This window comes from Jaminaea rosea, assembly GCF_003144245.1.
Source record: "Jaminaea rosea strain MCA 5214 unplaced genomic scaffold BDZ90scaffold_16, whole genome shotgun sequence".
Classification (NCBI taxonomy): domain Eukaryota; kingdom Fungi; phylum Basidiomycota; class Exobasidiomycetes; order Microstromatales; genus Jaminaea; species Jaminaea rosea.
This window is the reverse complement of record NW_020289990.1, coordinates 195,570-218,944: the sequence shown is the minus strand read 5'-3', so window position 1 is coordinate 218,944 and position 23,375 is coordinate 195,570. Positions and strand designations below refer to the sequence as shown.

Below are 23,375 nucleotides of genomic sequence, written 5' to 3'. Positions count from 1 at the left end.
CCCCGTGCACGACGGTCACGCAGGTTCGTCAGACGAGAAAGCTCCAGCTGGTCGACCGGTTTCCTTGCTTCTTTGCTTCCTCCTTCCTGAAATCCTCTCTAAAGCTGGGCGGCCTGTATCTGCCACCGTGCAAGCATGGATGGAGATGATACCCTAAACATCGTCCCATCTTACTTGCTCCCTAGCGCTGCTCTCTTCTTCGCAGCCTTCTCCCTCATCGGCTCCCTGCCATCCCTGGTCCCCGCTTTCGTCTCTAACGAGGATGCAGCTGGGCAGACACAGCGTACTAGGGCAAGGAGGGTGCGAGAGAGACTGGATAGAGAAGTCGATCTGAGCGATGCTGGATACCGTAGGCAGCGGATGAGGGTGCGCGCCTTGATGGGCCTGGCTCTCCTTGAGGTCATCGGATGGTCCATCGCGACTGGCCATGAGCAGGACTGGGCCGTCAAGGGGGCTACGACGATCGCCTGGGCAGCTATACTCCTTCGTCTAACGCTGCATAGCAACCACACTCCCTCCATCAGACTCCTCGTCGCCCTTGTTGCCCTCTTCCTGGCCTCGCTGCAGCAGAGCCTTGAGTACCTGCCACGACCAAGTCCACGCCGCCTCGTCTACCACGCCATCGACCTCGCCAACCTCGTCGTGTCAATTTCTATCGTTCTCAGCATGCCCATGGCACCTGGAGGCTGGGAAGCAGTCGTTGACGAAGAAGAGAGACAACGGATCAAAGCGGGCGCCATCGTCGAAGAGCAAGAGGATCTCGTGGCTACGTACGATGCCTGCCCCACAACGCCGGAGGACTACACTTCTCTCTTCGCCTCTTTCACATACAATTGGATGAACGGCATCATGGCGCTAGCAAAGAGTAGGCCTTTGCTCCCAGCCGACATCTGGCGACTGCACGCTATCAATGATACGCGCCTTCTCTGGGCCAGATTCAAGCAAACGGCGCCACAGCGACGCCTCGCGTTTCGTCTCGTCAAAGCCAATGCGCGCGACGTCTCCCTTGACTTTGTTTACAAGATCATCAGCGTTTCCTTCGACTATGCAACAGTATACCTCCTTCGAGCAATCCTCGAGTCCGTCTCTGCCGCCGCAGCCGCAGACGAAGAAGGAGCACCACCTCCGCCTCCTGGACAATGGACGCAGAGGCAGAGGGCCTTCGTCTTCGCGCTGGCCAGCCTTTTGCTTAAACTCGCGCAGTACAGCTTCAACCTTCTGAACTTTCACCACGCGAGGCAGGTGGGCATGAGAACACGCTCAATCATGGTCGCGGAGCTGTTTGAGAAGGCGCTCAAGCGGCGCAGCATGGCCGGCGTGGTATCTACGAAGGCAGATCCAAAGGCGAAAGGGACAGATGCTTCAACCGACGAGAGCAAATTCAAGTCTTCCGAAGAGCGGCAAAAGAAAGAGGACGCTTCGACTGCCGGCGCCGACGTAGGCAAGCTCGTAAATATCATGTCAAGCGATACGAATACCCTCCTCCGTCTAGGCTGCGATGCCCACCAACTCTATGGTGCTCCCTTTGAAGTCCTCGTGGCTGTCGTTTTCCTCTACAACATCCTGGGCTGGTCGGCCCTGGCAGGCTTCTCCGTCTTTCTCCTCTCGACGCCCCTCAACTACCTACAGGGCAGGCAGATGGTAGGCTTCCAGCAGAGATGGAAGCAGGCTACTGACAGGAGGATGTCACTCGTCTCGGAGCTGTTGGGCGCGGCAAGGTTTGTGAAGCTGCAGGGTGTGGGCAGCCAGTGGGAAGGCAGGATCGTCGAAGCGAGGAAGAAGGAGATCAGGGCTCTCCTCGGAGTGAGGATCGTGCAGCTTGGCTTTGCTGTTACATATATCTTTCTGCCCTATCTGGTCACCTTGGTGTCCTTCTTTTTCTACGTGGTCGTGCAAGGGCAGACGTGAGTAATGGCGCTGGACCCCGTACCAAAGCATCGCTGACGCTCAGTTTCCCACTCTTCACCCACGCAGCCTCACTGTACCAATCGCGTTCACCTCTCTCGCCCTCTTTCAGATGCTACGCGGCCCCCTCGACACTCTGCCCGCCTTCCTGCAGAACATCCTCGGCGCAATCGTCTCTCTGCGCCGTCTCGAGGGGTTCATGGGCGAGGAGGAAGTCGATGCAAGCGTATCGGCCCTGGCTCGACCCACTTCTACGTCTACCGCGTCAACATTCACACAATCCACCTCCTCGCAGCCGATCTTGATCAACCAAGGCTCGTTCGCATGGGACAGCGCCCGTACCACCCTGCGTGACATAACCATAGCCTTCCAACCAGGCACGCTCAACGTGATCGCCGGCCCGACGGGCTGCGGCAAGTCTAGCCTGCTGGAAGCCGTTCTTGGTGAGATGAAAAAGACCTCTGGCAGCCTAGATCTTCCCAAGTGGAGCGTAGATGGCACTGTTGGCTCAGGCCTCTCGTACGCGCCCCAATCTCCCTGGATCGAAGGTGGCAAGTCCATCAAAACCAACATTCTCTTCTCCTCGCCCTATGACCAGGCCCGCTACGAGATGGTGCTGGACGCGTGCGGCCTACGCGAAGACCTTGCTCTCTTCGATGAAGGCGACGAGACGCGCGTCAGCAACTTGACGCTTAGCGGAGGTCAGCAGGCTAGGATATCTCTCGCGCGAGCCATGTATGCGCCCTCACACACCGTGTTGCTCGATGATCCGCTGGCGGCCGTGGATGCGCATGTGCAGCGGCTGATCGTTGACAATGCGCTTACCGGCCCGATTGCAAGGGGAAGGCGCATTTTGCTCGTCACGCACCATGTAAGCGTTGTCGCTAGGCATGCAGACCATTTCGTATTCATGCGAGATGGTGCGATTGAAGCTCAAGGAGACTTAGAGACGACGCAGGCGCTGGGAAAGGTCGGGCAGAGTGTTAGCAGAGCAGAGAGCTCTGCGGGCCCGTCTGGTAGCGGTACGCCTCGCAGTGCGGGATCATCCCCGCCTCTCGAGGGCGAGGAGCCAGTCGCGGCAGCCACAGACGCAGCTCCTGCGGGAGACGTCAGTAGGACAAAGCCCGGCTCCAAGCTTCTCTACGACCTCGAAAAGCGTCGCGCTGGCGCGGTCCAGCTCTCACTCTACAAGATCTACCTCAAGGTCTCCTCTCCCATATTTTGGGGGGTGATCATCGCTCTGACCCTTCTCAACCGCCTGAATACATTCAGCGAACAATGGTGGCTCGCAGCATGGGGTGATGCATCCTCACCACACCGTTCAGGCTTGAAAGCTCGTCTGCCCCCTGCGGAAGGTCATGCTGGATATTACCTTGGCGTTTACGCCTGCATCGCTCTGGCCATTGTCGTCAACAACGCCATTCGGACGATGATCTTCTGGTACGTGACCATTCGCGCAAGTCAGAGGCTCTACAGACAACTCTTGTCTTCGGTACTGGGCGCGAAGCTACGCTTCTTCGAGGTGAATCCCCTCGGCCGCATCCTCGTCCGATTCAACCAAGACGTCAATGTGCTGGATTCGGACCTGCCAAACACGGTCTACCTCTTCCTTCGGCTGGTCCCTGGCATCATTGGGTCACTTGTCATCTGTGCCGCTCTCGTGCCCTCCTTCCTCCTCCCGGCCGCACTTCTCTTTTGGTACGGGTCGAGATACGTAAGAGGCTTCATTGCTGCTTCGAGGGATATCCAGCGCATAGAGTCGACAAACACCTCTCCGCTCTTTTCTGCATTCTCGACTAGCTTGGCGGGCGTCACGACCATCAGAGCTTTTGGTGCTGAGAGGGTCAGGCTAGAGGAGATGCTCAATATCATGTGAGTAGGCGCAGAGAGGCGTGCGATTTGCTGAAGCCACAACTGATGGCCTACTTGATCCCACCATTGCTCCTCACAGCGACGTCACCTCCGCCACCTGGTGGGCGCGCTGCACAATGGACGTCTGGCTCCAATTTCGGTCCCAGATCCTCTCGGGCTGCGTCATCTTTGCGGTCACCGTGTGCGCCCTCCTGGGCGGCGTACCGGCCAGCAGCGTAGGCATTGCGCTCACATCAGCCGAGTCCCTCGCCATGTGGTCTACCTACCTCTGCGACAGCTACAAGCAGCTAACCAACAACTTCAACTCACTCGAGCGCATAACGGAGTACTGCGATCTTCCCTCCGAGTCCAAGAAGAATGAGCGCGAGCCGCCGGCCGCATGGCCTTCTGCGGAGGGTGGAGTGGAGATCGAAGACCTGTCGCTGCGGTATGATGAGGGCCTGCCGGACGTGCTGCACTCTGTCGACCTTTCGATCAGCAAGGGCGAGAAGATCGGCATAGTAGGCAGAACGGGCAGTGGCAAGACTACGCTTGTCTCAGCCCTTTTCCGCAGCCTTGAGCCTCGCACAGGCCGAATAGTCATAGACGGCATAGACGTGTCCACCCTCCGGATCGAGGCGCTACGCTCGCGGCTAGCCTTGGTACCACAAAGCCCTATCCTCTTCTCAGGTACATTGCGCAGCAATCTGGACCCCTTCGAAGAGAAGACGGACGAAGAGCTCCGCTGGGCTCTCAGGCACGTTGGCGTGCCCGATGATCATCCCACGCTACAGCTCGACGCCCCCGTAGCCGCTTCCGGCGCCAATTACTCAGCAGGCGAGGCCCAGCTGCTGAGCCTTGCCAGGGCACTCCTTCGTGACGCTCGTTTAGTGGTTCTGGATGAGGCTACAAGCTCCACGGACTCGCAGACGGATGCACAGATCCAGCGTGCCGTGAGAAGCCTGCAGAGCAGCATTGTCATTACGGTTGCGCATCGCCTTGCGACCATCCTGGATTACGATCGTGTAGTTGTCATGAGGCAAGGGAGAATTGTGGAGTGTGGAGCGCCGAGGGAATTGCTGAGGAAGGAGGGGGAGGATGCGGAGTTTAGGAGAATGTGCGAGACAGCGGGTGTTGCGATAGACGAGGATCAGGCTGGCTCGTCATCACGATAGCTTGGGGCTTCTTGTCTCCTCGTAATGCCGAATTTGGTTTGATCGTTTGCCTCAGCCGCCAATGGCACTCATCAGCGACCACTCTAGCCAATCTGCTCCACCGTCACCCCGCCGCCTGTCCTCGTCTCGATGCATCCAACCAGCCATGAGCGCTTGGTCGTCCTCCGGTGGGGCAGACCAGCCTTGCGTGCAAGCCTTGCGTCGGGCAATGAGCACGAAGTAGGCGTCCTCGCTCGTCTCGTCCCCCTCCTCGTCGAGACCATCATCGAGATCACCGCGGAGCGAACCAAAGCGATGCCACTCTTCCGACGCTCGGGGATCTTGCTTCTCAACATCTCCTCCTGAGCGCACTGCTCTCCGCTGTCTGCGGCAATGCACGACCTCTACATCGAACCACCTACCCAAGGCGGTCCAGAAAGGCATCTCCTTGGTCATAGACCGAATCTTGTAGGCTATCAAGACCGGCGGTGGGGATTCGCCTTCGGTCAGGTCAAGCAGACTCGTCAATAGCGGAGCAAGGAGCTCAGTAAATATACGAGATCTGAACAGAGCACGTAGTCCAGCTTTCGTCCCTTGCTCGAGCTAGAGGCGAGCTCATCCAGAATCTGCCTTGCGTGTCGCTGCGATCCCCAAGGCAAAGCCTTGACCTGTACACCAGGCACGCCTGCTGAGTGAGCATTGCGCTTCATCAGATCGACGACATTCTCCAAATCGGTGAGAATCACCGCATCGTGCTCAATGCCCGGGTTCTCTTGCGCCTGCACGAGTCCTTGGCGTCTGTTCTGATGTAGCGCTTGAGCGCAGGTGAGGCCTACGACGCCCACGCCGCTGCCCAGCTCGAGGACTGTGAGTGGCTCGGGAGCTCTTCTTGCTGGATCGAAGAGCGGGCATGGAGGGTCAAAGTCAATCCCATCCAACCACTCCGGCGGCCGAAGGTACTTGACGAAGAGGTAGGCTGCCTCCCTACGCACGGCGAGGGGATGGGCGATTCACATCAGCGTTTGCGTCGTGGATCCGGAATTTCGTGCCATTCGCTTAATGTGGAAGCTCACCAAACTCTCCCAGCTATCCCAAACTCCCGTATCGTCTCTACGCTGTCTGTCTGCCATTGCGAGCCAGCCGCATTAGCTCGCACGCTGCTAGGCTTGATCGCTAGGTCTGGCGGGTGATTGGGGTCGTGCTCCTGCAATCTTGGCCCGGAAGGTCTTGCCATGAGTGGCCTTCTACTCGAAGATGACTCGCAGCCCAGCCTTGATGTCTACTTGCCCTCCGGGACCTTCTTGACCAACGGCGTCTTTCTTCTCTGGATGGTGTTTGACGCTAAGATTAAGTTCACGCACGACATGGCTCGCGCTTCCGTTCATTCCCTCTCGCGGCCGTCGCTATCCGCGCTCAGAAGCTCGGCCAACGAGATGCCATGCTTTTTGCTCTGATTCGCTCGACAGCAAGTTGGAAGACCGTGACGTACAGAGATCTCAAACTCACCCGGCTGCGGCCATAAGATAACGCAACTGAAGCTCAACCCTTCCGCACTCGATCATCGCTGGATCGTGCCCTCCAGTCAAAGCTTCGCCGGGCATGCCGTTCGCGGCCGGCAGACGGTCCAAATTCACTCTTGACAAGGCGACAGGACCTGTCTCTCAGGCGGTGGTAGTGACAGCTCGCATGTGGATCGTTGCCGTCTAATGTCGTTTAAACTGTCGGGCAAACAGGTGGCCCCCCAGAGTAGCAGAGGGCAGCAGTCGGTCATCCAGGCTCTACTACGCCCTGTTCAGTCAACCTGTGCTTCGCCCTGCCTCATGAGAAGGAGGCGAAACTTGGGTGCATGTGCTTCATTCTGCCGTCCTCGCCAACCTGGTTGATGCGACGACCACGCTCCGCCTTCGCGTAAAGCAGCCTTTGCTGTCTTGGTGTCTTGCATTGTACCGGATTGCGAGCTCGGGGAAGCTTGAGCTCGGTATTCGAGGTGGGTGCATATATTCAGCAATGAGGGGGAATAGGAAACGAGCGTCGTAGCAGGCAGACAGTGTTGCCTTTCCGCCCTGCTCTTCCTCAACGATGCAACTCTCGCATTGCTTGCTTGTCGCCTGCGCGGTCGTGCGTCGAAACTCTCGGGCGGGTGGGCGAATGGGCGTCCCAATGTGGGCGGGTGGCCGCTAGTCCTTTGTCGAGGTTGGCTCAAGCGAGACTTCTCGTCGAACTCACCACGGCCAAGAGCGTGAGTGAGTGCGAGCGTGAATGCCGGGCATGGCGAACTACGAACGACGACCAACGACGACGACGACGAGCGTCATCGAGAGGGGATGACGATGACATAACGATGACAAGCTCCCTCTGGTGACTGAGTGCGTAACAAGGGATGCGGGTAAGGGGCTTGGCAAATGTGACCTCATGTTAGGAGATGGATGACGCGGGCACGGACTCTCAGGCACAGGCAGGCGCGGACCAGAGGGGCAAATAGGGTCGAGAGTACGAGCGGAGTAGGAAGACGAGAGATCTTGGAGCAGCCGATGGAAGTGGAATCAGCCGCTGCCGCCTGCGCCTCCGCCGCTCATGCTCAGCCGATCTCGAGGGCAAGAAACCCTAACGAAAGCTGAACAAGAAGCAGGTCATCTCCGTCATTAATCCATTCCTCGAGAGGGCTCAGTCGCTATATCGGCAACTCGTCGCCGCTTTTCGTCCTTGACTCCCTTCCACCCACTCCCACCACCACATCAAGTCATCAACTCACAAATTCCCATTTCGTCCTCCCTTACCTGCTCATACACGCCGCTCAGCCCATCATTCGAAGGCTGTGGGCTCCCGACCTCGTCCTCGACATCTCTAGAAGTCATCGCAAAATTGACACCTCGTCACCTCCCCACTCCCGCTGAGAACGCGCCGCACGCTAGCTAGATAGCCTGCTCAAGATGCCCGCTCCTCTGCTCGACCCCAACGACCCTCAGGTCCAACTTGTCCAGAAGTACGGACCTTACGGCTACCAGCCTAAGCTCGCCCCCGCCGTCGTCTTTACAGTAGGTGAGTGGCATCTCCGAGGACGAGGCAAAAGAGCGCCTGTATGCTGAAGTCTTGTCCGCCCCCCGCTCGACATCCACCCAGTCTACGCTCTCTTGGCCTTGGTGCACCTTGGCCTGACCGTCAAGTCTCGCCAATGGTGGCTCATCGTTCTCGCACTCGGAGCCGGCTTTGAAACGGCAGGCAATGCTCTCAGGATCTACGGTCACTTCTACGCGACCGTCACGGACCCTTACATCGCCATGCAAGTCCTCGTTGTGGTCACGCCGGCCTTCTTCGCTGCTATCCATTTTGCAATTCTGGGCAAGGTCCTCATCTTGTTCGGGCGCAAATTCTGCTTCGTCCCCCCCAAGTTGATCATTCCCTTCTTCGTTACCCTCGATGTCGCCTCCCTCGCCATCCAGGGCGGAGGGTCGGGCATCGCCGCTACCAATGAGATCCGCGGTCGTGACCCGACCAGCGGAGCCAACATCGTCGTAGGCGGTCTCGCCGTGCAGCTCCTGGGCTACTGCATCTTCGACTTCCTCGCAATCCTCTTCGCATTCAAGGCCTTTCCCGCCGGTGAGCCCGTGGCTCCACCTAAGCTCTGGAATCGCAAGATGAAGATCGGTGTAATCATGGCCTTCATCTCTGCCCTCCTCGTCTTGACCCGATCCTGCTTCCGTACTGGAGAGATGGCCGAAGGCTGGATCGGCCCTGTAGCACAGAAAGAGTGGCTCTACTACGTCTTCGATGCCACCCCCGTCTCGGCTGCTGTGCTCATCCTGGCTATCTGGCATCCTAGCTTCTACTTGCCCAGCAAGATTGAGCCACCCGCTGAGGAGCGCAACGCGGACAACGAAGCCATCGAGGCCACTCCCAGGGCGAGCCCGCATCTCGAGAAGGGAGGAAGCCACGACAGCCGCGGATCCTTCCGATCCCAGGGCCAGGGTGATGGTGCCGATACGCTCATGAGCCCTACCGTCGCCGGATCGATCCACGAGGACAAGAAGGGAGAGGGCTTCGGATCTGCTGAAAACTCGCATGACAATCAGTTCAGCACCTTCGGTAGCCACCAGCAGCCCCCTTCCTTCGCTCACCTCGAGCCGGGATCGCAGATGGAGGACAGCCCTCTCGCTCGCACCAACTGAGCAAAGGATGTCAGCGACGACATCAACGACGTCTTGACCCGCGCGTACTCTCTCCCCCTCCCTCACCCTTTACCATCCTCCCACCCGCATTCACGGCTCGCCCTCTTCGCGCTCCTCCTACCTTCTCGATGCGATACTCTTTTCCGTAGCGCAGAGCATCCGCTTGCAGCACGAAGGTAGCGTATCGCCCGAGAGTAGTAGAGTGTATGCACATCATCAAGCAAGCAGCGAAAACCGAGCCGTCGGGTGTGTCCATCGTCATCGCCGTGGCTGGCCCACTCTCCTAGCCTTACCAACATGTAGCACACCACCGCCATTGGCGCCTACGAGCGTCAGCTCACTCGACCTGATATCAGCCGCATACCTCATCAAAATCACCAGCCACAGCTTCGCCCTCCTCCCCTACATCGACCAGACTCTGCCCCTTCTTCCTCTTCCATCTCAATGCGCCCGATTTCTCTTCCTAGCCACTCAAAAGCGACCCCTCAACTACCATGTCCGCTCCTCTCTTCACCCATATCGATGACGCATCAGGCCATATTACACAAAATCAAGCCGCGCGCCTCTTGACTCGTCAAGTCCAAGCTTCTTCTTTCTCAAGATAGTAGACAAATACGTCTCATATGATGTTCGTCAGTGTGATGCAGGTCGCCCGTCATCAAGGAGTCACGCAGGGTCTCAGTCTCGTAACACACACGCCTGCTCATCCCTCAGCCGTCGTCATGCTGATGCTGCTCTTCCATTCCTCTCGTACCGTACAATTTCGCCCACCGCCTCTCAATGAGGCTCTCTCCATCTATGAATGGTGGTACTGGCCGATGATGCCTCTAGTAGCGGTGGTAGTCGTGACATGACACTCATTAGCTTCGACCAGTGTGCAGAGATCCTCATTTGCTGCCTGAGTCGTCCTTCTTTGCCTGCTCATCCTTTGCCTCTTCTGCATTGTCCTTGCCCTTGCCCTTGTCATCCTGCTCCTGCTCCTGCTCCTCCTTGCCGGGCTCGGCGGAAGAGCCAGTCTCGGTCGAGTCGGTGGTAGCAGGCTTTGACGCTTCTGATGAGGCTGAAAAAGCCAAGGAGAGGGAGATGCGAGGTCAGCAGTCTGCTCGTTGCTACCACTGGATCGATCGTACGGCCGACGCAGCCTGGCAGAAATTGCAGTGAGAACAGGGGAGGAGAAGGGGAGAGAGGCGGCACCCACCTTGGCAGAGGCCTCGACGAGGCTGCCGCTACAATGCAGGCTCACTCTCGACCCATGAGCTTCTTCCAAAAGCCGCCGAGGAGGCCGCTACCTCCTCCTCCTCCTCCCTCCTGGCCCCTGCCGCCGCTGCCTGCCGATCCATCACTGGCGCTCTGATCCGGAGACGTACCCTTCGATGCTGTTGAGTCCGTTGACGAGGCCGGGGATGCCTTGTTGTTGCCCTCCTCGCCAGACTTAGTTGACGTCGTCGAGGCCTTGCCCTTCTTACCCGCCGTCTCGCTGTTGCTCGAACTCGGCGAAGATGACGCTGGTGGTGGCTGCTGCGGTGGCGGCGCCGTTGTCGTCTGGGTCGTCCTGCCTTCGACATCGTCTGCATACATTTGCAGAATCTCCTTTTGCCTCTTCGTCAAGCTCCTGGGGATGGCCACCTCGAATCCAACAAGTAGGTCTCCCTTGTCATTGCCACTCCTCCTGCTGAGCAGATTCGCCACACCACGCCCGCGAAGGAGCATCTCGTCCCCAACCTGTGTACCAGGGGGCACGCGTACCTCTACGTCTCCCTCGAGTGTAGGTACCCTGACTCGCCCGCCGAGCAGAGCAACATGGATGGGTACCTTGGCCGCGTAGTGCAGGTTGGCCCCCTGGCGACGCCAGACGTTGCTCTTGCGTACGTGAATGCGCACGTAGAGACTACCAGCCGGCCCCTTGCCTTCCAGTGGCGCATCGCCCGCCCCCTCCAGCCTAATCTTGGCTCCGTCATCTACGCCGGGAGGGATCTTGACCTGTACCGTCTTCCTTCCCCTCACTCGGCCTACCCCCTCACAATCCCCGCAGGCATCGCCCGGCGCGACTGTAGATCCAGCGCCTCCGCATGCGGGGCAGGTGGACGCCATCTGGAATCCGGACTGGATGACAAAGGTACGCGTTCCCGTACCATTGCAGACTGTGCAGGTTGACTTGCGAGCTCCCTTGCGCAACCCATCCCCAGAGCAGGTGCCGCAGCGCTCGACAGGGTGGACCGTAATACTGCGCGAGGCGCCCAGGCAAGCCTCCTCGAAAGACACTGTCACAGAGGTCTCGAGGTCATCGCCGCGAGTCTCGCCAGCAAAGCCTGCGCCTCGAGCACGAGCTCCTCCAGCGCCTCCTCCGCCGCCAAAGGCGCCGAAGAGCGACTCGAAGATGTCTGACGGATTGCCTCCCATGCCACCCTGCGGTCCACCACCGAAGCCAGCGAAGCCTCCGAATCCTCCGCCGAATGGACTGCCACCCCCACCGCCTCCTCCGAACGGATCGAACCCGCTGCTCCCATCCGTAGTCCCATACTGATCAAAGGCCTTCTTCTTGCCTTCGTCGCTGAGAATGTCATACGCTGTCTGAATCTCAACGAACTTCTCTTTCGCCTTGTCGGATTTGTCCGGGTTGGTGTCCGGGTGGTGCTTCTTTGCCAGCTGGTAGTAGGCGGATTTGATGTCCTTTGATGAGGCGGAGCGTGGCACGCCGAGGGTGGCGTAAGGGTCTTTTACTGATGCGCGACTGGACGGAGTGGAGTGGAAGCTACGTCTGTGAGAAGGTTGAGGAGCTGACGTGGTCCTTCTGAGCCGCGATGATGATGGTGAGGAGATCGTGTTGCTGTCGTGTGAGATGCGGGTGGACAAGCATCGACCAGTCGAAGTCGAAGGTCCAGGCCGTGAGCGCGGCGCCTGGTTGGCCGGCCCTGCAGTGAGGCCAGCGAGCAGTGTTGTAGCCGCTGATGCTGCCGTTGAGGTTGCTCTCAATATCGTGGGCGGCGGCATGCTGGTCAGTGGAATCCCAGTGTTGGTGACGAGGAGGAAGATGCTGCGCGTGCTTTCAAAGCCGCCTTGACCGACTCCAAAATCTTCGAGAAGGCGGCGCAAGAGGCGGAGGCGGGAGGCGGGAGGCGGGGCCAAGGCACACCGCGACCTCGCCGGCCCGCGCGGACTGGCGGCCAGGCGGGAGCGGCAAAGAGCTTTGAGGCGGCGTCGACTACGAGGACCGAGGAGCAGGCTACCATGCCACGGTGAGCAGGTTGAGAGCTTCGAGTACCGTTCAAAGTGCACAGGCTCGTTACAGTCGCTCTCAGAGTCGAATCAAATCTATTGGAACATCGCGGCTACATTCATCCGCCTCTCTCTCTCTCGCACGCCTACTTCTTGCCCAACTGCTCGCTAGCCACGACCTTCCCGTCGACCTCCTTCTCGACTTCCTTGGCAATCTCCTCCAGCTTGGCCACATCAAAGCCGATGACAGAGACATCTACTCCAGAGCCAAACTTGGGGTACGAGCCCACCTTGATGTCGAGGGGCTTGCACTTGTCTGTCAGGCGTTGCAGGAAGGGAGAAATGGAGGATTCGGGCATCTGTGCGCGGGAGGAGGGGATCAGCAAGGATGAATGCGTCAGATAATTGAGTTGATCCATAACTGGTATCGCGCGCGCTCACCTTGGTGTGGACCAGGATACGGTGGGGCTTGGGCTTGTTAGGATCGAGTGGGACGTATGCCTCCAGGCCATTGAGGAGGGCTTCGAAAAGGCGCGGGCTGGCAGCGAAGATAGAGGAGCAGTCTGTCAGTATTCAGGCCCTCTTACCCTCGCCGTCAGTACTCACACGCCCGGTAGAATGTGCACCCTCCCCTGCATCCTCACCACCGGCACCCACAACTCCTCACAAGGGAAGATGACGTCTACCCCACCCTGATCACCGCCAGAGGGGAAGAGGGCCATCCTCTTCCTCGCAGTCAGCATCTCCTCCGTCTGCTCGTGCGAGTAGCTGCGAGTCTTCTGATGGGCTTCCATACGGCGCAGCGTCTCGTCATGGTACTCGAGGGGCAGGCAATTGAAAGCTTTGCCTTGCGACTCGTACGTGATGTCGTCCGGCGTGGGGCCGCTGCGGGCAAGGGGTATGAAAGGCAGTGATGATCAGTCTGCAAAGTCGCGCGATGCCTTCGAGCTCTCTGGCCCCACTCACATGCCCCCTGAAGTGACTACAAAGTCGTAGTTCTTCGCAAAACGGGTGACGGCTTCGCCAATCTCCTGCTCGTCGTCCGCAATGACCTCAATTCTCTTGAGCTCGATCCCAAGATCGAAGCACCACTTCGCGAGATAGTTCGAGTTGGAGTCCTTCGTCTTGCCATTGAGCACCTCGTCGCCGATGATGAGACAGCCAGCCGTATTGACAAACTTGCCTGGACCAAGAGGCTGATTGTATTTGCTAGGGTCGCTGCGCGGGAATTTCGGAGTCTCCTTGGAGAGAGGTTGAGATTGACCGCCAGAGCCACTGTTAGTGGACTGTGAGGCGCCCGTAGGCTTAGAGGTGGACATGCTGCGATGCGCGAGGGCGAAGGAAGGGGTGGGACAAGAGGCGGGGCTGGCGAAGCTGCTCAGATGATTGGAGATGAGGCGTAGTCGTGGAATGGAGCGCGGTAGCATCGAGAGCGAAGGATGCCAGGGGGCCGTCGATGGACAGCCTGAGGGTGGGCGGACAGTGAGTCTGATTGCAAGATACGAAAGGACGGTTGTTATCCACGCCGCCTTCCGAGACGACGCTTTCCACTCGCCGCTGCCTCCACCCCCGCTCGGACGATTTGGCTGAATCAGCGATACGGACGGCGGACGGAGCTGCGTCTGCTTCTCTCAACCAACACTTCAATCAGGCACTCTGAAAGACGTTAGGTGATTTCATTTCTCTTCGTGATCTTGGTGTGATCTTCGTGGTGTTGGTGCTCATGACTTCATGACAAGTTGCTTCTTCTCTCTGGCCGGTACCCTTCTTTACTTGGCCGCCGAGCCCCCAGCGAGATCGGCCACTCCGAATCTGTTCGAGCCACGGTCCCACACGCTCACAAAGTTACGGAGCATCGCATCCCCGAGGATCCAGCCATCTAGACCAATGTCCTGCCCAACGATGGACAGCACCTTGTTCCCATTTCCATCATCACCAAAGACGGCACTCTCGTCAGAGAGGGTGACCTGCTTGCCCGCCAGCTCAAATGTGATCTTGGGCACCGTGTCGCCCGTGAGGACGCCGTACGTAGCCCCACCCTCGTTCTGCGCCTTGACGCCGTCGAGAGAGTCGAAGAGCTGCTGGACCTGAGAGGGAGAGCCGATGATGAGCGTTGTTCCCGTGTCGCCGATAGCGTTGATTTGGATGCCGTTCACGCTCGTCTGCTCGAGCGTCCAAAAGCCCTGCGAAGAGTCGACGGGAACCCAGTGAGGGGTGCCGGTAGCCTTGGACGAGATCTGGCCGAGAGTGAGCTCGGAGCCCTGCGTAAGAGCAAGAGAAGGAGGAGATGGTGCGGGCGGCGAAAGGTCAATCACGATCCCTCGAGCATCACAACCATCCAGTCGCCGCTCACCGTCTCTGCGAAAAAGAAGCTGAAGAGGGGCTGCTTGAGCACGTTGGCCTTCATGAGCGAGTCGAAGTAGGGAGGATACTTGGATCCGAACGTAGCCAAGCTCGGGAAAGCCATGCCGCTGATCCCTTGGCTGCCTCCCTCCTGCGCGCTGTTGATGAACGTCGTGGTGGAGAGACCGATGGCTACATCCTTGACTGCTGGAAGCCCGCCAATCTCGAGCGTGTCGAGGTAGACGTGGCCTTGAGCCTTCGTCCCGTCGCCGTAGGCGGTGGAGAAAGTCTTGTTCGTCTGCGTAGCCGTCTTGCCTGGCTTGTAGGCGTCCTTATTGACGAGGGTGTCGCTCGAGCCTGTGGATGAGGGTCAGACGAGTAGGAGAAGGGGACTTGGTCAGAGGCAGAAGACTCGCACCACGAGCTCTGCGTGAGACGTGCCACGCACCGGTATCAAAATCGATCTTAAACGTCTGTCCACCAAAGCTGATAGGACCAGTCCAGAGCTCGTTCTGTTCATCTTCGAGGCTCACATCACCCGCCCCCTTGATGAGCATGCTGCCGCCCTCGCCCGCATGGTGACGAGGGTGCTTCTTGCCGACGTTGCTCTCGTAGGCGGAGAGGCAGCGTTGGTACTTGTGGGCTACGAGCTTGAGATGGCCATTGAGCTTGGCAAAGTCGACGGTCTTGCCGTCCGACGAGTGGAGGTGCTTAGTGTTCTTGCTGAGTGTGATCGGGGAGGAGGCCATTTTGCTGTGATTAGGGTGGAGACTGTTGAGGCAGGAGGTGAAAAGGCTCATCGTGGGCGTACGACGTCTTTATACAGACTAGAATCGGGGGTGGTGGTCGAGGATACGGTGGAGTGAGCAAGAGGGAAGGGGTGCAAGCACCGCCTCATCGAGAGATGAACGGACAAGCTTTAACGTTGGACACCGAGGGACGAGCGTCGACGAGGCGTGCCCCTGAGTCATTCTGTTGGTGGATGCGTGGGTGCCGGCGACGGAGGCGAGGTGAGCAACGAAGCTGAGCCGTCGGCGGGAAGCTAGCTTGCTGACTGTCAGTTGAGTGTGTGCGGTGAGTGTGTGCGTCTGTGCACTTTTGTGTGTGTGAGGGAACGCACGCACGCTCCACCTGGAGATACCGGACCCAATGGGCCAACTCTATCTCCAGCTCCTCCCTCACTGGACGCGCTCTCACATCTCACGAGCGCCCCTGACTCTGAGCCGACTTAATTTATGCTCATTGCAGACGGTTGGCGCGTGCAACGTCGTCCGCCGTGACTTGACGTTGACTGAGCCCCACGGGCCGAGCGAGCTACAGCGGGAGAAGGCGGTGAAGCGGCGGCAATTGCGGCGGTGCTCCTGTCGCTCGCCTTCGCTTCGACTTGAATAGAGTTGGCCGGCGGGCTGTTCAACGGCCAATCAACACACAAAGTGACGACATTGCACCGTGCTCGTCCTGCTTGAAGGATGGCAGGGACCACGTCTTACGATCAAGACGGCAAGCGTCACGAATGACCAAAGTCGCGAATGATCAAAGCCAGACAGGGTCGGCGAACCAAGCTTGAAGCCCCATCGCTACATCAGAGGGGTGCATGTCTCATGACGAGGCTGTGCGTGCCAGGAATGATGATCCATTCGGGGCGAGCCCGGATAGGAGCTAACGAGCGACTTGTTACGAAGGCATGGCAGAGCGAAATGGCGGCTGGCGGAAGTCAATGGCTTGGACAACGAGTGGTACCCAAGGCATTATGAGCCCGATCGGTAAGAGGAAAGCGCATGCGTCGCTATTATCGGGCAGCGAGTAAAGCGCGAGCGCCAACGGACGTTGCTCCTACGAGCGCAAGGTTGACCAATCAGCCAGGTCAACTCAAGCCATGGTGTCTATGAATCTACCTCGTGGCGTAGTGACGGTACGGGTCCGACCTCATTGCCACGATCACCTGCAGTCACAAGTCTTCTCCTTCCTCCCACATCGCAAAGCGATTCCAGCCTCCGCCTGAGCCACTGCTGCCCGCAACCGGCTTTCGAAAACCCAGATCATCGTCCTCAAGTGTGGCTTGACGCCATGACCCTTTGCTACCATCGGTCCCGCAGAGGTATTGACACCCCGCCCCGTCGCCGACTAATCGTAAGTACCCGGTGAGCGCGTACCCGTCGAGCGCTCACCTCATCATGGGACGGGTCAGGGGTCGACGGGCTCTGGATAATCAGCCGGTAGGGAGATCGAGGTAGTGGACATTCATATTCAGCTGGCGAGGCCATGGTCGTGGACATCAGCATCGCCGGCCTTGACAGTGGAGAAAGATCTAGCCTCTGAACGGGGCGTAACCCAGCAGTGGCCGTTCATGGTCCCGTTGGAAAAGCTCAGCCCTGGCTTCAGCCACAGCGTCTGACTAGCTACCGATGACGAGGGTCAATGAAGATTACGGCGTAACGGCCGATGACTGGTCGAGCAGAGGGACACTAATTGCTGTTCACATCTTCACGGTCGCATGGTGGCGTACCGGTGCTGAAACAATGACGGTCGAACGAGCGACGTAGCGACCGAGCGCATTCGTGTGCGCGCGGGGTGATGCGAAAGCGTGACCTCGTGCTTTGAAATGTTGAATCTGCCAGCAGCAAAAATGTGCGTAGAGTGGCGTTCGAGACAGTACATACGTCGCCGTTGTCGCCGACGTCGCCATCGCGGCGGACGCGTGGCTGCTGCCGGCAGCCTTCTTTCGTCGCCTTCGTGTGATGATGATGATGGTGGTGCCTCTCTCTCCATGCCCCTCCGCGGCGCTGCTGTCAAGCCACCAAACAATACTACCGTCCGCCGGCGCCGCCCAGCGCTTGCTCTGCTGCTCGTCGGTCGTCCTCAGCGCGCCTCGCCGACGCCCAGATGCTCGCTGCTCGCTGCTAAAAACGGTGGCTTGGCCAAGCTTTGCCTGTCGTTGGCGGCTGCTTTGCCGAAACAGGGTCCGACGACGACGACGCTGCTGCTGCTGCGAGGCTGCGCAGTCCTGCCCTTCTACCACACGACGCCTCCCTCTAATTTCACTGAACCCTCTCCAAGCCACACTACGCCCTCCCACTATGCCCAGCGTACCCACGCCTCGCGCTTGACTTGTCAACTCCGGTATCACAGCCATGCTGCCAGCTTTCGAAAGAGAAGGCAAACTGGACAAGGTCAAGACTCAGCAGGTCGAGGTCGCCCGCTGCAACTTCGAGCGGCGCCCTTGACAAGCACAAGCGCGAGAATGGCGCATCTCGCTCTGGATTGAGCCTCCGTCCTCGTCGTTGCCCTCACCGCCCTCATCGCCGCTTCAGCTCGAGCCTTTGTCCCCTTTCGTTCGGTCATTGCCCTTCGGTCCTCGTCACTGCTTGCCAGTCAAGCTCAGCCACCTCATTGACTCGAGCAAGACCGCGAGCAAGACCGTGTGAAGAGGGTCTCCCGTCGGGCCCCGTCAGAGATCCGTTCTAGAGCGGATTCTTGTTGGTGCGGTGAGCGAACCCAGATCAGCTAGGACGAGTCGCAGCAGCACAAGCGGCTGTTTTCAGCGACGAGTCAATAAGCATTGAGCTAGCCGTCGGACGCCAACACCGCACCACCGATCAGCCACACTCTTGCGCCTCGCTCTCTTCTGTCGTGGGAGCAATTCAGAGACTGAGCTTGACGAAGCTGGCAGGCGCTGTCATTTGATCGACCCAAGCAGGTGGCATTGCTCGCCGCTCGTTGGCTTCAGCGCTGGCATCCACCGTCATCCACCACCACCACCATCATCATCACCGCCTATCCTCCGTACTATCATCATCTCGCTCGTCCTTCCTCATCGTCACCCGACCGCTGCATTGAACTCACGTTTGCTAGCAACAAATTGCAGTCGTGTGCCTAGCTTGATACCGACCAGGGCTGATCATTGATCGACGCCATCTCAACCCAAGCCTACGCCTAGAGCAGCGGCAAATCTCGTGAAGAGCTGGGCGACTGATCGAAGTCTTGTGCGGAGGCGATGGCCGACACGACTTCAACGTCCACCCCAACTCAAGCTCGTTCCAAGATGAGGCCAACCGCAGTGGCTGGGCCTCACGATCATATGGCTGAACCGCGTATCTTTCGAGACGAGCGCAAGCAGAGTCTGCGTCTGGATCTCGAAGGACTTGATCTGGGAGGACCATCTACTCTCTTCGATGTAGCGGCTGCTCAGCAAGCAGCGTCGTCGTCGTCGTCATCCGACCGCAAGGCCGCCTCGCCTCGCATCAAGTCCATCGGTAGATCACCGCTTCGTACGAGGCGCTCTCCGTCAAAGGCTGCGACAACCGAAGACACCTTTGTAGCTCACCTCAGATCCAATTGCTTGGCCGCCAACGAGATCCTGCCCTCCGAAGTCATGCTGGACCCGAAGAGCTTGTCACCACCATCCCAGCTCGACCACCATTTTAATACAACCTCAATGTGGGATCGTCCTGCGGCCGCATCTCCTCACCAAGTCCTGGGAGGCTTTGCTTCGCTCGGCCCTACGTCGTGGACCAACTCGCAACCATTCCTTCCACCGTCGATGAGGTCAAGTCTCGAGTGCGATACGTGCTGTCAACAGGCGGCGAGCTCGTCTGTAGGGAGCACGCTGGAGCCACGCCCACACGACGCTATGCATGTGTTGGACCTCATGTCGGTCGATGAGATGGGTACACATTCGATCAATGTCGGCAATCGCGATGACTGGCAGGGAGCCCTTCTCGCTCCGTCGGCAAGCTCACCACTTTCACCAGAGGAGGCTTCGACGGCATGGATGTCAGCACGCTCGACACAAGCTAAGCGCAAGTGGATCGTCGCCCCCTTGCTCGCTGACGACGAGACAGCAGCGTCACGTACCATTGTCGTCTCGGACAAGGCTGCCATGTCGAGGATTCAGTACGCCTTCTCCTCGTCCAGCGCTGCGAGCACAAGCAACCACAAGCCACCAGCAGCGTTCTCTGGTCTTGCACACTTTGAGTTGCGATCTCTTCGGGAGGGACTGTCCAAGCCAGGCGTCGTACTTGCCAACCCGTCGACGCTGCGGGTACTTTACTCGACAGACCTGGGAAGTCGACGCGCAAGCTCACGACGTGTTGAAAGCTTGAGCAGCTCGAGGCTTTCGGTCGACCACCCTTCACCTGCTTCTACCCTCAGGCGTACGCGTTCACGCCCAGCGCTCAAGTACGGTGCGCTCGACCACTACGATGAGCTTTCAAACAGGGAGCAGCAGCTCGTTCAGTCACTCGTCTCCTCGGGACTCATTGATGCAGGCACAATCGGCACCAGCAGCGGGGAGGCTATCAATCGCAGAAGAGCATCGTTGGACGAGCCTCGGCGCAGCATGGAGGACTATGACAAAGGACAAGGCGGCGCATCCCTCGACACAATCATGGCGGCGTCGAAAAACACCGCTCAGCCACAACCAGTCAGCCCTCTCTCACCGATCTCACCAACAGCGCCACTTCCCGCGCCTACAGCCATGGCTCAATCGAGGACATGGAACGAGCAGGAGCAGGAGGTAGAACAGCAGCGCCAAAGACAGGGGGCAGAGCAGCGAGACTTGCTACGACCCCGCGCAGCTACCACGTCCCTCGATCCGTTTCCCTCATCTCGCCAGCAAAGAAGGACTGCAACCAGCGGCGGCAAGCTCGGGGAGTGGCTCAAGCGCAAGATCTCAGGCCACGTCGGCGCCTCATCCTCCTCTCCCTCATCCGCCTCGTCGCCTTTCGCTTCGCCGCAGCTGCCATACGGCCGCAGAGGAAGTGCTAGTGACGAGGAGCTGGTCCTCAATGCGGGCAAGGCGCAGAGGAGGCAGGGGTTGGGTCTAGGTATCATGCCACAGCAAAGCATGAAGGCGATGCGGGTTAAAGCGCCCGCTCCCACGTCGATGGGTCTGTGGCTGCCACCCGCTGTCCCTCCCCCAGCGTTTCCCAAGGTATCAGCAGTCTCCTCACCTCCTCTCGCGTCTCCCATGCGTACTCCTACCGCATTGCTAGGTCTCAACGATGTGTCCGAAGACGCTCTCACTATGCTCATTCCGCTGGGGAGCGATGCCGACCGCAGGCGAAGAGCACCACGTCGCTACTTGCGCGTCACATTCGTTCCTTTCAGCGGCCAAGACAATGTTCAAGCACAGCCACATCGTCACCGTCACCATCGCCATCAGACCTCGTACCTGCCTCCCAACAAGGGCAGAAGCATGGAGGAGCGACGCACGACCATCACGCCTGGGAACGCCAGTCGAGACACATTTGAGTCCTCACCTGCTTCGCCCACAATGACGACTTCTACATCCAACTCCTCTTCAGCCTCGGCCGTCTCCTCGACGTCGTCCTCTGCCGTGGGTGGAGTGGCGGTGGCGGCGGCTCAGGCTGCGACAGGATGGCTGCAGAGGAGGCGGGTCAAGACTAGCGGGGCCGAGAGAGAGCAGGCACAACAGCAGCTTGAGAGGGACGAGATGAATATCACCTCGCTGCCGATTTTCACCTCAACGCTTCTCTCGCCTACGTCCACCCTCGCCCCTCTTACGAGCCTCGAAGGCGAAGGCGCTTCATCGTCCAACCGTCGTGCGTCGCACGTCGAAGCGTTCCGAGTCACAGCCCTCGTTGTGGGGGACAATAGCGTCGGTCCTTCCTCCTCATCGCTGCTACCCGAGCCAGGCACCTTTCCCGTCGTGCTGGCCGTCTGTCTCGCAGGCAAATCGTCGCTCGACCTCGTGGCTGAAGGATGGGATTCATTGGGTCTGGAGACGTCTGGAAGCAGTGGGGATGAGAAGAGCCCAATGTTCCGGGTAGCTGATACTATATTGGCTGCTTGCGCTGCGGTAATGGATTTGTGAGGGTGAGGGTGAGGGAGAGGTAGGGAGAGGGGAGAGGGGAGAGGGGAGAGGGGAGAGGGGAGGGGAAAGCGGCTCCGTTTCATTCTGGTCTTCTGCGCATCTATCATACCCACGTCATCTCATCAATGGCATTGCCCTCTAACGAGCTTCTTTCTCTTCGTCTGCGTTCCTTCTGACTGCATTCTCGGCGCCATCATCGTCACATCAGAACGCCAGGAGCTCATCGCCGTTGCTTCACTTGATTGTAGTAGGTCGGAGTCCGAAATCCTCTGCTGCTCTGCTCTCGGCATTGCGCGCTGCGGGCGGTCTCTCGCTCGGCCGGGTTGGGCCAGCCCGACAAATCTGGCCTGGCCGCCCCGCCAACCCTGGCTCTCACTCTGTCCGCCCGCCTGTCACGACCTTCTTCCGATCCCCCGTCCTCCTTACCACCACCCTTCACTTCCTCACATCATCAACCATGGAGAACGTTAACGTGGGTATCAGCGGGAGACGCTACGCGCGAGACAGCCACGACGGATGATGGATGATGGAGAGGGACAGCAGTAGGAGGGGGCGAAGCTTTTCGTGGCCCTTGTTGAAGGAAGGCTACAGAGGATGCGGGAAAGGGCGTCGTACACGGGGGGACAGACTTAAGCTGCAGACGAGACGTCTTTCATGCTGCTTGACAGCAGCGATGCTGTCCTGGGCCTCGTTGAGAGCACGCAACGAGAGGCGGAAGACGTGCAATTCGGACCTCAACTGGACCTCCAATCTCAAAGAGCGAACCCTTTACTGACGCCCTCCTCACGCCTCACTCTCGCAGGGTGACCTCGTCGACCTCTACGTCCCGCGCAAGTGCGCTGCCACCGGCCGCATCATCGAGGCCAAGGACCACGCTTCGGTCCAGATTGCCGTCGGCGACGTCGACGAGAATGGCCGTCTGATCCAGGGTCAGGCCACCACTTTCCCCCTCTCTGGCTACGTTCGCAAGGCTGGGGAGAGCGACGACTCGCTCAACAGGCTGGCTACCAAGGAGGGTCGTGAGTATCCGGATGACGAGCAGACATGATTGTTTCGAGACGCGAGAGAGAGGGGAGGGCCAGAGCGATTACAGAGCTGGAGGGACCGTGGAGGGGAAGGCATGCGCAAAACGCTCCAGACAGTCTGCCTTCGACGACCTCTACGACGATGGCAGGATTCCAGAAGATGTCCTTCTGATAACATGAGCGGACATCAACATTGCGGGGCTGGATAAGAACTTGTCGGGTCGTCTCCGTAGGGGACACTTCAGTGGCCTCTCGAGTGTCAGACCGGCCCCACATCCCTGACGAAGAGGGAACGAGAAGGAAGAGATGCGATGGGTCAGAAGTACGGAGGAATGGCGCAGGAGCAGAAACCCACGCACTTCAATCTGCAACGTACTGACCACCTCCCATCCCCCCTCCGCATCTCTTTAGTCCTCCGCGGTGTCTGGTCGTACCAGAAGTAAGCGGAACATGATCGTCAGCAAACGAGAGTTATCAGCTCTCATAGATCAGTGCCTTCTAGCTTCTTCTTATCTTGTACCATTCTGCGCTCGTTACCTGTCACACGCATCGACAATACGAGTCCATTCTCTCTCATCGCCCTCTTCGTAGACCGACCGTGATGGCCCGATCGATCACGGCCTCACGGGATCGCAGCGTGCGCGGGCGCGCGGGAAGCTGAGCTTGTGTCCGTCTCTGTTCTCGTATTGGTACTCAGAAGAGAGGCCTGAGCACGTCGACTTCGCGCCCAGCCCGCTCTTGAGTGAATTTGCCTCCGTAGCTGCCCGCCGTCGCCATCCTCGACGACGGTATCCGCCCTCTTCGCCTTGCCTGGCTCGTCGTGGCCGTGGTGGCCCTGGCCCTGGCCCTTGCGCCCCGCATCATCTCTCATCGCGAAAGG

The 23,375-nt window shown here is 58.9% G+C and overlaps 9 protein-coding genes across 9 annotated transcripts; 5 read left to right on the top strand and 4 right to left on the bottom strand.

Moving 5' to 3' along the window:
• Positions 1–135: 135 nt before the first annotated feature.
• On the top strand, positions 136–4,931 carry BDZ90DRAFT_262593 (hypothetical protein; the record flags this gene model as incomplete). Its single annotated transcript, XM_025508507.1, has 3 exons — positions 136–1,904; positions 1,975–3,777; positions 3,857–4,931. The coding sequence occupies 3 exons, from the start codon at positions 136–138 to the stop codon at positions 4,929–4,931; spliced, it is 4,647 nt and encodes a 1,548-aa protein (XP_025359757.1).
• Positions 4,932–4,982: 51 nt separating this feature from the next.
• Positions 4,983–6,144, bottom strand: BDZ90DRAFT_262592 (hypothetical protein; the record flags this gene model as incomplete). Its single annotated transcript, XM_025508506.1, has 3 exons — positions 4,983–5,410; positions 5,479–5,894; positions 5,984–6,144. The coding sequence occupies 3 exons, from the start codon at positions 6,142–6,144 to the stop codon at positions 4,983–4,985; spliced, it is 1,005 nt and encodes a 334-aa protein (XP_025359756.1).
• A 1,750-nt stretch (positions 6,145–7,894) lies between these two features.
• BDZ90DRAFT_211529 (RTA1 like protein) lies at positions 7,895–8,743 on the top strand (the record flags this gene model as incomplete). Its single annotated transcript, XM_025504114.1, has 2 exons — positions 7,895–7,949; positions 8,031–8,743. Coding segments are annotated over 2 exons (768 nt in total), but the record flags the coding sequence as incomplete, so codon positions are not given.
• A 1,306-nt stretch (positions 8,744–10,049) lies between these two features.
• Positions 10,050–12,155, bottom strand: BDZ90DRAFT_79954 (hypothetical protein). The gene is made up of 2 exons (XM_025509875.1): positions 10,275–12,155; positions 10,050–10,127 (listed from the first exon to the last, which is right to left on the bottom strand). Exon 1 carries the CDS (start codon positions 12,065–12,067, stop codon positions 10,316–10,318), a length of 1,752 nt encoding a protein of 583 aa, XP_025359754.1. The 5' UTR covers positions 12,068–12,155; the 3' UTR covers positions 10,050–10,127; positions 10,275–10,315.
• A 283-nt stretch (positions 12,156–12,438) lies between these two features.
• On the bottom strand, positions 12,439–13,611 carry BDZ90DRAFT_262589 (Molybdopterin binding protein; the record flags this gene model as incomplete). The annotated part of the gene is made up of 4 exons (XM_025508505.1): positions 12,439–12,651; positions 12,734–12,830; positions 12,899–13,177; positions 13,259–13,611. 4 exons carry the CDS (start codon positions 13,609–13,611, stop codon positions 12,439–12,441), a joined length of 942 nt encoding a protein of 313 aa, XP_025359753.1.
• A 450-nt stretch (positions 13,612–14,061) lies between these two features.
• On the bottom strand, positions 14,062–15,384 carry BDZ90DRAFT_223709 (acid protease; the record flags this gene model as incomplete). The annotated part of the gene is made up of 3 exons (XM_025504585.1): positions 14,062–14,553; positions 14,646–14,992; positions 15,084–15,384. 3 exons carry the CDS (start codon positions 15,382–15,384, stop codon positions 14,062–14,064), a joined length of 1,140 nt encoding a protein of 379 aa, XP_025359752.1.
• A 1,693-nt stretch (positions 15,385–17,077) lies between these two features.
• On the top strand, positions 17,078–18,264 carry BDZ90DRAFT_79118 (hypothetical protein). The gene has a single exon (XM_025509873.1). The coding sequence runs from the start codon at positions 17,238–17,240 to the stop codon at positions 17,898–17,900; it is 663 nt and encodes a 220-aa protein (XP_025359751.1). The 5' UTR covers positions 17,078–17,237; the 3' UTR covers positions 17,901–18,264.
• Positions 18,265–18,629: 365 nt separating this feature from the next.
• Positions 18,630–21,470, top strand: BDZ90DRAFT_262587 (hypothetical protein; the record flags this gene model as incomplete). Its single annotated transcript, XM_025508504.1, has 1 exon — positions 18,630–21,470. The coding sequence occupies one exon, from the start codon at positions 18,630–18,632 to the stop codon at positions 21,468–21,470; it is 2,841 nt and encodes a 946-aa protein (XP_025359750.1).
• A 457-nt stretch (positions 21,471–21,927) lies between these two features.
• Positions 21,928–23,209, top strand: BDZ90DRAFT_281736 (putative 40s ribosomal protein s21; the record flags this gene model as incomplete). The annotated part of the gene is made up of 3 exons (XM_025509396.1): positions 21,928–21,942; positions 22,273–22,489; positions 22,907–23,209. 3 exons carry the CDS (start codon positions 21,928–21,930, stop codon positions 22,936–22,938), a joined length of 264 nt encoding a protein of 87 aa, XP_025359749.1. The 3' UTR covers positions 22,939–23,209.
• Positions 23,210–23,375: the final 166 nt, after the last annotated feature.

Excerpts from the sequence above, each read along its gene's own strand:
- BDZ90DRAFT_79118 (XM_025509873.1), top strand. The coding sequence starts at position 17,238 with ATGTTGAATCTGCCAGCAGCAAAAATGTGCGTAGAGTGGCGTTCGAGA.
- BDZ90DRAFT_79954 (XM_025509875.1), bottom strand. The coding sequence starts at position 12,067 with ATGCCGCCGCCCACGATATTGAGAGCAACCTCAACGGCAGCATCAGCG.